Source organism: Ovis aries, chromosome 14, assembly GCF_016772045.2.
Source record: "Ovis aries strain OAR_USU_Benz2616 breed Rambouillet chromosome 14, ARS-UI_Ramb_v3.0, whole genome shotgun sequence".
NCBI classification, from domain to species: domain Eukaryota; kingdom Metazoa; phylum Chordata; class Mammalia; order Artiodactyla; family Bovidae; genus Ovis; species Ovis aries.
Genome location: NC_056067.1, coordinates 33,872,376 through 33,885,820, shown reverse-complemented (window position 1 = coordinate 33,885,820; position 13,445 = coordinate 33,872,376). Strand labels below are relative to the sequence as shown.

The 13,445-nt window shown below is 44.7% G+C and overlaps 1 protein-coding gene and 1 long non-coding RNA gene across 2 annotated transcripts; one reads left to right on the top strand and one right to left on the bottom strand.

The window, feature by feature from the left end:
* Positions 1-240: 240 nt before the first annotated feature.
* On the top strand, positions 241-5,218 carry LOC121816493 (uncharacterized). The gene is made up of 3 exons (XR_006056121.2): positions 241-351; positions 2,119-2,183; positions 3,178-5,218. It is a non-coding gene; the product is annotated as an uncharacterized LOC121816493 (long non-coding RNA).
* Positions 415-13,445, bottom strand: LOC101104172 (uncharacterized). Its single transcript, XM_042231754.2, has 4 exons — positions 12,702-13,445; positions 9,543-9,701; positions 2,602-2,700; positions 415-782 (listed from the first exon to the last, which is right to left on the bottom strand). The coding sequence occupies exons 1-4, from the start codon at positions 13,278-13,280 to the stop codon at positions 480-482; spliced, it is 1,140 nt and encodes a 379-aa protein (XP_042087688.1). The 5' UTR covers positions 13,281-13,445; the 3' UTR covers positions 415-479.

The following is a 13,445-nucleotide window of genomic DNA, read 5'->3' as shown; positions in this document are numbered from 1 at the left end:
CCTGGCCAGGCTCGGCCTTTGCGCGAGCCAGATGCCCACCGACCTACTTAAAGGCCGCGCTCAGCCAACTGCCAGGAAGGAGGAGCGAAAAGCCAACGCCTGGCGCCCTCCTGGCGCGCGCCTGGCCTCCCCACGCGAGTCCCCTCTACCCGCCCCGGGCCCCCGGCCCCCGCCCTCCGGCGGGCGCGCCCCGCCAGGAGCACCGCGCGCATCTCCATCTCCGGGCCGCCCACCCCTTGCGCGGAAGCCGCCGCCCCGACTCCGGCGCAGGTGGTGGTGGTGGTTCAGCTGCCGCGCTGAACTCCCTTCGCAACTTCGACCTCGCGAGGCCTCTGGAGGCGGCCCACGGCAGTAAGTTTACGCCGGCAAACGCAACGCGACTTTTACGCAAGGCGGCAAGAACAAGCAGAAATATTACCGGTTTAGCAGTCCCGATTTTATGATCACATGCGGGCGGAAATGGGTGACAGCGTGAGAGCTCAGCGGCGAGAGCCGCCAGAGGAAGGAGTTGGCGGGGTTTTTTTCATAGGCGTCCCCGAGGGTTCCTCCTGCGAGGTTGCTTTTGAGGGTGGCTGCCACCGGCTGCGTTGCTTCACAGTTGCCCTTGTAGGTGCGTTTGGGCCTCCCCTTGTGGGTGTCCTTGTGGGTGGGGTGGGTTCCGGGGCCAAGGGTCCACTGGTTTCCATTTTGATTCCCAGGGCTTTTTTCAAGTTATTCCTCATCGTCTTGGTGACCAGAGTCGCATCAATGACACACACGGTTGCTGCTGTGAGACACAGGGCCTGGCAGACACAAGACCAGACGCAGGAAGGAAAGATGGGGTTATTTTGCAGCTCCGCAGAAACCTGTGTTCCTTATCCTGGGGTGTGGGAGAGTGTGGGGAGGGGCCTGTGGGTGGCCCCCTGTCCCCCACTGACCCTCCACTACCTCTTTGGTGTCTGCCCACTTGGCTGCAAGCCCATTGGGGCATTACCAGAAAAAGGATTTTTGGACATGGGCTTTACCACCAGGGATGACCTTGCCCAAGGCCTGAGGCCCTAGGAGGAGAAAAGGGCACTGATCCTAAGGGCTCCAAGTGGCGGTGGAGTCCTGAGAAGGCCCCTGGATGGACAGGACTCTTGGGCTATGTTTGAAAGGGCAGGTAGTTGTTTCCAAAGAGACAAACTGGGAGGAAGAGAATTAGGTACCCAACTGGGGTCTCCATCTGGTGTGGCTGAGACCTGTGGAGCTGGTGAGGGAGGGGGCAGAGTTGAGGCTGGGGAGGTGCAGGATCTGGGACTTCATCAAGAGAGGAGGGGAGGTTCCAGATTCAGGAAGCCCATTTGTCCCATGATGAATGGAGAGTGACCAGCGCTGGAGGCAGGGAGACCAGTGTATGTGTTGAGGGGATTGGGGTGGGGGTGGGGTGGTTCCAACCATCCAGGTAAATATTGATGGAGACCTGGGGGTGGGAACTCCTGAGAAGGTGTGATGGCTGAGTTAACAGATAGGGATCATGGCCTATAACACCAAAGATTCCAAGTACTCCTCAGTTCCTGTCTGCCTTGTATGTTTCTCTTTGTGTTTCTGGGTTGCTAAGTTGATTCAGTCCTGTCCAATTCTGTAGCCTACCAGGCTCCTCAGTCCATGAGATTCTCCAGGCAAGAATACTGGAGCGGGTTGCCATGCGCTCCTTAAGGGGATCTTCCCAACCCAGGGGTGGAACCCTCATCTCTTACATCTCCTGCATTGGCAAGCAGGTTCTTTACCACATGCACCACTTGGGAAACGCATAAATCGTGTCTAATTCTGTGACCCCACAGACTGTAGCTTGCCAGTTTCTCTTTGTGGTCACTTAATCCCTGGCTGCTTTCATGAATTTTTCCTAGGTAGGTCTTATTGTAACTAATCTTGAGCTCCCTAAGTTGGAAGGGACTCAGTCCCCAACACTGAGCTCAGACCTGGCACAGTCTAATGGGATTGACAAATATTCACAGATCATAGGATGAATTTGAAGAACTTACAGTTTGTTTGTTTGTTTTTTTGTTTGTTTTTGGTTTCTGGATTAATTTCTATTCCCATCACTTAACTTCTTGAGTCAAAGTCTCACCACCCTATTCCCCACCCCCTATCTTCCAGGCATTTAATCTGCCGTTTCTTGTGCTCTTCATAGATGAGGATTTGTCCCAGCCTTGCCACCCAGGGTAAGGTATTTAGCCTCCATTCCCTTATCTGTAAAAATGAGAGTTGTAAAGATTAAGACAGAAGATGCCTAGCCTAGTGTGGGAATGTCTTCCTTGCTCACTTTGGCAATGCACTTTTTTTTTTCTCTACAATCATTTTTTTGGAATACGTTTTGGCAACGTTTAAAAAAGTAGTGTGTATGATTTTCAGAAAAGTTTCCATAGACTTGTTTTTGTACTTATTTGGAGAATGAGTATTAGAATGAAGATTTTCATGAGCTTGTGCAACTACAAGTCTCTGAAGAAGTCAGCACAAGAAAGAGCAGGGGTGGTTGGTGGGGGGTGTTCTGTAAATGTAATAATGATGGTCTGCTAGTTTCCCTTTTCAAAGAATCTTGAAATACTGATCTTAAATGGAGTTGTGAAGGCTTCTACTTACCCCTCCAATATAGAACAAATGCCTTCTTTCCTTTTCTTGTATTGCCAAGATGGCAACTATTACAAGGAACACTGCAGTAATGAAACTGTTGATAAGATCCTGCAACACAGAATTGGAAATTGTCAGGTTTACATGAAAATGTCACTTCATAAAGTCTTTAGTCAGTTACATATCTAAGGATGAATGCCTTTTAAAAACTTTCCCTTTTATTAATATTAACAGGAACGACCCCTTGGCAGCATAATTCTTTTATCTTCCAGAGATGTGAATTTATGTGATTATAAGGTCCTGGATAGGACTGTCAACAGAAAGGGGTTTAACTTCATTAAAAAATACTGTTTTATAACAATTTTTCCATCAGGTTTTTTAAAGTGCATAGGGAAATGGACAAGAAAAAAAACCCAGAGGTCTGAGGGCCTGACCCAGACTGACCCGCCATAAATACAATCTTATTGAAGTTTTGTATTTTAACTTAATGTAAATTTTGCATTCTATTCCATAATACATTTGTTTTAATATAAAAATAAAAATTTAAATTAACATTTGACTGATTTAATTCCTCTCCCAAATCTGCAGATCACTAGAACTGAAACTTTGGAAGGTGGATCATATTTATTCTGTAGGATCACACATCCCAAGAAGACAGGAACCCATCTGAGGAGCTGACCTGGTATTCTGGAGTGAAATTGACTTTCTCTCTTTCCTAAAACTTGGCCAGAATTGATTTGTCTAGACATCTATAGGCTATTTGTGTCCTTCTTTTTGGATGTCAGTACTGGAGCTCTGCTGTCTAATCATATTGGGTCTAAGTGGAGCTCCATGGTGTGCTGAGCATTTTCCTGTCATTATCTCATTTAACCCTCACAAATACCCATGTAACAGAGGCTTAGAGAAGATCATTAAATTGCCTATGATTGAATATCTGCCAAGGAGTCGAATCAGGACTCAACTCACTATTGCCCTCCATCACGGACACCCAAAGGAGGAGGAAATGACCTGTCCCCCTAGGTTGGAAGTGTAGCACCTATCTTTGGCATTTTCTGTGGAATGAGTAATGGAGGGTCAAAGTGGCATGGGACAAGCAAGGTGAGGGTGTTTTTTGTTGATCAACTCTTTTGGCCTACCAAGTACTAGATGTATGATCTGGGGCATGTTTTATTGCCCTCTGTGCCAACTGGCTCATTTTCTTTTTTAGCTATGCTGCATGTCGGATCTTAGTTCCCTGACTAGTGATCCAACCCATGCCCCCAGCAATGGAAGTATGGAATCTTAAACATTGAGCTGCCAGGGAAGTCCCCCCAACAGGCTCATGGTGAATATGGGGATAATGATTGGGATTCATTGACTTCATCTGAGGATTAAATGGCATAATGAATCTGAAAGCATCAGATGAGGTACCTGGCATCTAGTTGGTAGTGGGAATGCATCAAAGTGCAGATTCCTGATAATCTGCCCATAAATGTGCAGAGAGAGTAAACATTCCGTGAACTCCAGGTGTTCTTCCTGTTGAGATTGGTGAGCAAAGAGCCCTATTGTGGAATGGGACTTGCTTCTTAGAAAGGCACTAATGTTTGCTATCTGGGCACATGAGAGGCAACACTGGTGGGGGCACACTGGTGCAGGCCTGCCCACAGTGGGGCAGGTACAATGGTTTGCAACTTTGCAGGAAGCATAGCACCTGAAGATTGTGTAAACCAAGATATTCAAAGATGTGAACAGGGACATTGAAGCAGAGTGTGAACTTTTAAAAATAATAATTAACTGTTGTCTCCATCATTGAGAATTTGGATGAAGGTGCATTAATAATAATAATAATAATAATAATAAATGCAGCCTTGATCTCTCTAATCAATCATTGACTGTCTCATCAGAATTCCATCTCCTCATTGGACTTTTGGACTCTTGCTGGGAAGTGCTGTCCCGAACTGTCTCTTGGCGGTAGTGCTTGCTTTGTATGGAACATTTCTATCATAGCTCACATCTCTCGAGCACTTGCTATATGTTGCATCCTGTGCCAGGGTGTTCATATGTGATCTCATTTGATTCTCACAATAAAGGCTTATCATCCCCAGTTTACTGATGGGTAAGCGACTTGCCTGGGGTTGCTCAGCCAGTAAGTGGCTATGATCCTCCTCACTCCAAGGGCCTTCTCCTGACTAACCCCACTCCCTTTTGCCTTAGACACAGACCCTCTAAGTTGGCCTTATGTTTGACAGAGAGAAAGGCATGTCTTCTCAGATGAAGTAAAACTGCAGCTGAATCTTACCACGTGCAAAAGCACTTCTAGTTTCCCCATAAATGCCATCTTTACTCATCATCTTTTTCTTTCTCTCTTTGACTAAATTACCTTATTGACTCAAACAGTTGCCTCTAATGAAATGATAGGTTTGTGACTTGACTATTATTTTTCCATAAAGTGCCCAAACTGTTCCCAGAGATAACAAAATTGTGTCAAATTAAAACTGGGAAAAAAGATGCTTTGATGATGAACAGTTATTATTTTTTTTTAATCAGTGAATATTAGGAAGAAATCAAACATTTTACAATTTGTGTCACGAAATGTGGTATTTGTTAACAAGAATGTATATGCAATAAACAGTACATGGTATTTGACTAACAACAGCTTTCACTGGTTTGTGCCTTGGAGTTCTCCAGACACATGGCAGAACCTAATCAGACCACAATTGTTTTCCATTAATTTGAAGGGGACATTCTAAAATGGATACCTTTTACTTATAAATATAAAGATATTGCTGAGAGTTTTGGAATCATCCCTTTGATGGAGTTTTAAGTACATATGTTTCATTATGTTTTTTTCTAAATTGTTTTCTATTGGAAAAAAAAATCAACTTGACCAGAATTCAGTTTCTCTGACTGTGTCAGGAAATATATATATTTTTTACAGTGTAGAAGTGTTAGTTCAATTCAGTTCAGTTCATTCAGTCATGTCTGACTCTTTGCAACCCCATGAATCACAGCACACCAGGCCCCCCTGTCCATCACCAACTCCCGGAGTTCACCCAAACCCATGTTCATTGAGTCAGTGATGCCATCCAACCATCTCATCCTCTGTCGTCCCATTCTCCTCCTGCCCTCAATCTTTCCCAGCATCAGGGTCTTTTCAAATGAGTCAGCTCTTCAGGTAGCCAAAGTATTGGAGTTTCAGCTTCGACATCAGTCCTGCCAATGAACACACAGGACTGATCTCCTTTAGGATGGACTGGTTGGATCTCTTTGCTGTCCAAGGGACTCTCAAGAGTCTTCTCCAATACCACAGTTCAAAAGCATCAATTCTTTGGCAGTCAGCTTTCTTTATAGTCCAACTCTCACATCCATACATGACTATTGGAAAAACCATAGCCTTGACTAGACGGACCTTTGTTGACAAAGTAATGTCTCTGCTTTTTAAAATGCTGTCTAGGTTGGTCATAACTTTCCTTCTAAGGAGTAAGCGTCTTTTAATTTCATGGCTGCAATCACCATTTGCAGTGATTTTGAAGCCCAGAAAAATAAAGTCTGCCACTGTTTCCCTATCTAATTGCCATGAAGTGATGGGACCGGATGCCATGATCTTAGTTTTCTGAATGTTGAGCTTTAAGCCAACTTTTTCTCTGTCCTCTTTCCCTCTCATCAAGAGGCTCTTTAGTTCTTCTTCACTTTCTGCCATAAGGGTGGTGTCATCTGCATATCTGAGCTTATTGATATTTCACCTGGAAATCTTGAGTCCAGCTTGTGCTTCATCCAGCCCAGCATTTCTCATGATGTACTCTGCATAGAAGTTAAATAAGCAGGGTGACAATATACAGCCTTGACGTACTCCTTTTCCTATTTGGAACCAGTCTGTTGTTCCATGTCCAGTTCTGACCTGCATACAGATTTCTCAAGAGGCAGGTCAGTTGGTCTGATATTCCCATTTTTTCAGAATTTTCCACAGTTTATTGTGATCCACACAGTCAAAAGCTTTGGCATAGTCAATAAAGCAGAAATAGAAGTGTTAAAATATGGACTATTTAGAAGACAGTGATTATAATTCATACTTTTCTTGGGTATACTGATAGATGACACTGGACGAGGGTGGGTAAAGTTGATAATGAAATCTAACAGAGAAGACAGTGATTCCAACACAGGTAGGGTGAGGAGAGCTGGGCCTGGCCCACCCCCTGGGGGCTCTGCATCACACTCTGGGGTCCCATAGCTATCCAAAGAAAAGAGAAAGTTCTCCTCTAAGGAGTGAAGTAGCAAAAGGGGGCCTGGCTTTACCAGGGTTGAGTGAAGGCCTGCAACCCTACACAGGCTGGCCTGAGCTGCCCACGACTGTGGGAACAGCTCCTCTCATGAGACCTTCCTTTTCATGCTGAGGAGACCCTGCTCCTGCCTCTCCCTGAGACTCTTACTGGACACCTGCCTTGGACCATCCATCAAAGCACAGGGCCTTGAGGCTCTCTCCAGCATTATGGCTGTGGACTATTTTCCTAAGAGGGCTCTAGTCCTCCTTGACCACAGCTGCTGACCTCGGTGCTGTGGAGCCCTCATTTGCCGACCCCCCCAAAATTTGTACCCTGCCCCCACCCCAGAATAATCAGTTCATGGTTTGCTCCACATCTTAAGGAACCATGAGAGAACTGAGTTCTTTCTATCTTCAGAGAAGATAAAATTTAGAAAATGTGAGGAGGGCGAAGACATAGGAAACAGGGTTGAGAGAAAACATGACAAGGCAATAAGGGTATAAAGCCTGGAAAGAGTCTGGGCTTTAGAGTCAGACAGACCTGGGCTCAAATCTGAGTTTCCACGTGCCTACATATGACCATGGGTAATGGTCTTATTAATGGTCTCTTTAATCTAATTTTCTCATCCGTTAAGCGATAGTGGAGGTGGGGGGTGGGGGGCGGGGTGGTGATCGCAAGCTCACTGGGTTGTTGTGAGGATGAAATAAGGCAATCTGTTTGAAGAGGTACCTGGTACGTGGAATGTACTCAAAAACCGTTACTTTACCTTCCCTTCTTGAAAATTCCATGGACAGAGATTTTCGTTTCCCCTCAGAAACCTCTCCATGGTTATAGCTCTCCATAACTGAGAGGCTTTTCCATGCGTCCAATTAAAGCTGCTCATAGTTTGCTTGTTCTGCTTCCTGCTGCTCAGCACTCTGTTGGACAGAGAGAGCTCAGCGGCCTTTTTAGAAAATCCCTCAGATACTCGAAGAAAGTACTTTGAGTTTCAATTTAATAGCAACCATCAGCTACAAATCAGCACTTGCTGTCGGCCTCTACAAGGATTAAATCATGCAGCTGCTGATTTTCAACACCTCCTGAAAGGAGTTCAGGGTGGAGAGCAGAGACGAGGCACTCTATACTCAGGGAAAAACTGGCAGGACTGCTCTTCAGATAGATATTTTCAGGAGCTGATTATACGAGTCCAATTCTTGTTCCTCTTCGTATCTGGAAAAGCACTAAAATCCTTCACAGTGATGACTTCCTCAGGACTAGCAAAAGCGTCATGAGACTAATAGAAACTGTCTGGAAAAATACGTGCTTGATGGCATGTACTTCCCCTTCACCAGAGTCACATGACCTTCCCTCCTGCCTCTTTGGAGCAGTTTTTCAGAGCTACCTGAGATGCTGTCTCCCAAGCTGCAGCCCTTATTTGGCCCCAAATAAAATTTAACTCACAACTCACAAGTTGTGCAATTTTTTTAAGTCAACACAACCAATCCTACTTTGTGGTTAGAAAAAGGCACCTTAAGAAAGTGGAATGTGGAAGAGGTGTGAGTTCATTCTGAGTTAGGATGGTTCAAGGTGCAGAGGATAAAAGGGTAAAAGCCACCCGACTGCCTCCTGGGGTCCACGGACACTTTGTAGCGAATGTTTAGTTTTGTGGCAAGCCTTTTGTGATTTTTGCTTTAACCACCTTTAAAGTTACAGGAACCCTGTTAGACAGTTCCTATCATCATCTTTTCCTTCCTTTAATCTCCTAGATGGGGAAACTTGAGGCTAAAGTTTTCACAGCTAGGAATGTGGCAGCACCAGGAACTGGGTCCATGTCTGTGTCTGGACCAAAACCATGCTACGTCTCTAGTCTGTGAGGATGCACAGCCTCAGGCTCCGAAATAAATACTATTTTTCTGAGACCTCAGGAATTAGCTTCGGAAATTTCTCAGCTGGTAAAAATGATGAGATTTGGGGGAAAAAACTATTGAAGAAGGCTATGCAATGTCTCTTCCTGAATTCCCCACCATATGGCGCTCCTTTGGGAAGACGGACCCTTCGCACACATGAAAAAGTTGACTCTTGCAATCTTTCAGGGCACACATGACAGTTTCCTAAACTTTGCCATGTTGTAGAAACATGCTTTTAGGAGAGATGTTTGAAATTTGTTAGAGAGGGCACTGTTTGAAAAGCAGGACAAGCATGTGCTATTTCATAAAGCAATATATTACTGAATATGGGCTTCCCAGGTGGCACAGTGGTAAAGAATGAGATTGCCAATGCAAGAGACACGCGGGTTCAATCCCTGGGTTGGGAAGATCCCCTGGAGGAAGAAATGGCAACTCACTCCAGTATTCTTGCCGGAGGAGCCTGGTGGGCTATAGTCCTGGGGGTTGCAAAGAGTCCGACATGACTGAGCATGAACGGAGAGGAGAAAGGGATATTGCTGAATATACTGAGTAAAAACTTTACTTTCTTTAGGACCAGCTGAAAGGTACCACATGTTCAGGGCCATCACCAGATGGAAGCAGGTGTGTGTACTGGTTGTTCTATACACACAGGGGTTCCAGGAATCCTCCTGGACTTAGGCTAGCTTCTTCTCTGGGATTAGGGCAACACTGTCCCAGCTCAGTTATGTGCTTGTCCAAAGAGATCCTTCTATTGTGATCAGTCAAGGAGAGCCTTTACCCTGGGGCCGAGGGCAAAGTTTATATGCAAATTATGAAAAGGAACACTTACAAGTAAGGGCCAATGTAAATAAGTCATCAAGTGGTGAAGGGTTAGCATATATATTAGAATGAAAAAAACAACGATGCAGGTTTCCAGAATGGTGATTGCTATGTAGGACTCTGGGGCTTCGGCAATGATGAAAAAAATGAATGCCCCTATGAGAAGGCCCTGTGGTAAACAAACAAACAGGATTTGTTTTAATGCAAATAGGCTATTAAAAAAAAAAAAAAACAGAACAAAACCATAAATGGCCAGAATGCAAATCTGATTATATTGCAATGGACTGTATTGTTTGGCATATACATGTTAGTTTTAAAATTCCTTTTGTTTTTAAAGAAATAATACACACAAATAAAAAATGCACACAGTACAGAAGCTTCTTTCTCCTCCCTTGTCCTAACCCTAGTTTATCTCCTTAAAAGTAATCACTGTTAACTGTGTATATTTCATGCCAGAAAGAACTGTGTATATACAGGCCAAGTGAAGTAAATACATATTGATTTTGATAGAAAGAGTGAGATTAAAGTCCCACTTTTCTTTCTTTCCGAACACCTGCTAATTATCCCAACATCATTTGTTGGGAAACACCACTGATCTGAAATCCAACTTTATCATATACTAAATTCTCATATGTACTTGATTTTGAAACTCTTTTCCTCTATTGAGTTGCTGACTTCTTTTCTAGTACTTTTGAAATTACAAGCAGTTAAGACACTCTAATAAGACACGTGTCTTATTTCATGTTGTATTTTTGTCTGACTTGGACCCCCTTTCATTACTCATTCTCAGGTTGTTTGTGTTTCTTATTCTTGTCTTGATCAAGTTCCCCGAACTAAGCCTGTTGGTATTTTAACTGGAATTTCCTTTAACTTATAATATGGAAAGATTACAAAATTTAGTCTGACCCTTCAAGAACAAAGTATGTCTCTCCAGTTGTTTTAGTGGTTTTTAAAATATCTCTCAATAGAGTTTTAAAGCTTTCTTTGTATAGGACTTTCAAATTTATTTCATTTAATCTTAGATATTTTACCATCTTGATTGTTGTTGTAAAGAGAAATATTTTCTTCTAAGTGCTTGTTTGCTCATTTCTACTGAGTTAGTAGAAATTATTGTGTTCTAGCATGTTTTCCAGTCGATTTTATTTTTCCATCTTTGACCAGATCAGCTGTAAGAAATAATATATTTTGCCTTTTCAAATAGTCTTACTTATTCCTTTTCCCTGTCTGATTGTGATGACTAGTGTTTCCAGCAAAACACTGAATAACAGCACTGATAGCGGGCATCTTCTTTGTTTTTAATGGGAATATTTCCCTCATTTTAATGGGAATACTTCATGATACTGATTTTGGGGTTTATTTTATAATGTCAGTGAAATATCTATATATTCCTAGTTAACTGGTCTTTCTCTCTTCTTCCCTTGCTCACTTTTTTTTGCAATCAGAGATGAATGTTGAATTTTGTCAGATGTGTTCTATATCCTCTTTGATAGAGTGTCTTAATTTTTTCTCCTTTTACTTATGGTAGATTTGTCTAACAGAGTCCTAATATCGAATCATCCTTATGTTTCTTCTTCATGATGTGTTTTTTAGAAGTACCAATGAATGTTTCCTGTTAACATGCTAATATTGTTGGTTTGATACTAGTGAGATTTCTATTCTTTTTCTGAACTTGGTCAGGTTTGAGATCAGTGTTCAGTTCAGTTCAGTTCAGTTGCTCAGTCATGTCCGACTCTTTGCAACCCCATGAATCGCAGCACGCCAGGCCCCCCTGTCCATCACCATCTCCTGGAGTTCATTCAGACTCACATTCATCGAGCCATCTCATTCTCGGTTGTCCCCTTCTCCTCCTGCCCCCAATCCCTCCCAGCATCAGAGTCTTTTCCAATGAGTCAGCTCTTTGCAGGAGGTGGCCAAAGTACTGGAGCTTCAGCTTTAGCATCATTCCTTCCAAAGAAATCCCAGGGTTGATCTCCTTCAGAATGGACTGGTTGGATCTCCTTGCAGTCTAAGGGACTCTCAAGGGTCTTCTCCAACACCACAGTTCAAAAGCATCAATTCTTCAGCGCTCAGCCTTCTTCACAGTCCAACTCTCACATCCATACATGACCACAGGAAAAACCATAGCCTTGACTAGATGGACCTTAGTCGGCAAAGTAATGTCTCTGCTTTTGAATATACTATCTAGGTTGGTCATAACTTTTCTTCCAAGGAGTAAGAGTCTTTTAATTTCATGTCTGCAGTCACCATCTGCAGTGATTTAGGTCTGAGATCAATGTTACACTGACTTTATTGAATAGTATCAGAATTGCATCCTATGAAGGTTTGAAAGGGTTAACCTGCGAAAAAGTCTAGGCCTGATTGTTGTTTTTCAGTTGCTAAGTCCTGTCTTATTCTTTGCAACCCCATGAAGTGCAGCACACCAGGCTTCTCTGTCCTTCACTATCTCCTGGGGTTTGCTCAAACTCATGTCCGTTGAGTTGGTGATGCCATCCAACCAGCTCATCCTCTGTCACCCCCTTCTCTTGCCCTCAATCTTCTGGGCCTGATACATTTTTGAAAGATACTCTCATTTTCCTCTCTGTGCTTATATTGGTCTGTTTTGATTTGTCTCTATTCTGGGATCAGTTTTGGTAACTTATATTTTCCTAGAAAATCAACTCTTTGACCCAATTATTCATATTTGTTTCGCAAAGTAACTTGTGAATCCTTTCAGTTTACAGTATCCTGTAAATCCTTCCGCGTTCGCAGTATTTTCCCTTTCTGGTTTCTAACTTTAAATATATGTCCTCCCCCACCCCACCCCCTTTTTTCCTGTTATACGGACCAGTGGCTTATCAGTTTTATTGGTCAATTCTATTACTTTTGTTTGCTAACTTACACTTTCCTGCTATTATCTTCATTGCTTCCCTAATTCCCTTTGTGAGGGAAAACCTGAGAAATATAAGTGAGGGATTAGGGGTGGGTGGGTAGCGTGCCAAATTTAGTAGCAAGGGTTGATTGCGTGGAAGGAGTCAGGGGAGAGGGGGAAGAAAGGTGAAGACTGGCAAAGGGAATTAGGGACGCTTCCCCGAGGGGGCGCACCCCTGGGAATCACTCACTCCCAGGGGCCGAAGTCGGCCTGCCTCCACCCTTGCATCCGCCCAGCTGGTCACCAGCTCTCTCTGCTCACCAGCCTAATGATTTTCAAGGCTCCTGTGGGCGAGAAGAAGAAACGCTTGATGCTGTCCCTGAATTTGGGCGGGACTTTGGCCCGGCCCTCAGCACGCTTTTGGATGGCCTCCTTCTCTTCTTGGCTGAGGGTCGCAGGCTGCTTGAGTAAGGATGCTGAGGGCGCTGCGCTGACGCCGTGCTCGGAGAGTGTGGATCGACCCGAGCGCTCGGGATGCGGCCCCTCTGCGATGTGTACAGAGCGCGAGAGAGTCGCCCGGGATTTCAAGCCCTTCGAAGGTGGGTTGAGCTTTTGAGCATCCATGGTGGACCCCTGGGCCTGGTGGTGTCTGACGGGCCCTGCAGCTCTGAACCTTGCACGGCGGCGGCCAGCCCTCCCCTGGGAACTAGCGTCTCGCCCCAACGGCTGCGGTCCGCCTCTCCCTCGCGGGCGCACGCAGCTGTCGCTCCTCGCGGATAAACCCAGCCCCCCAGGCACCCTCTTAGCCACCGGGATGTGACGCCGGGGAACTCGAGATCCCCGCAATGCCGCCACCTCCGTCTTGCCAGCCAGCCGAGGGGAGTGGGCTCTGGGGACCATCTCGGGCTGTCCGGGCGCTTTCTCTTTCTTCCTCCTGCCCCCCAACCCCTTGGGCCCAGGAGTAGGAAAAGGGATCCGGATTCCCAGCGCTTCCTTGGAAGTTACAGTGCCAGTGAGCGCGGGGCGCAGTTCCTAAATCTCTTCTTCCAGCTCCCATATTGAGAT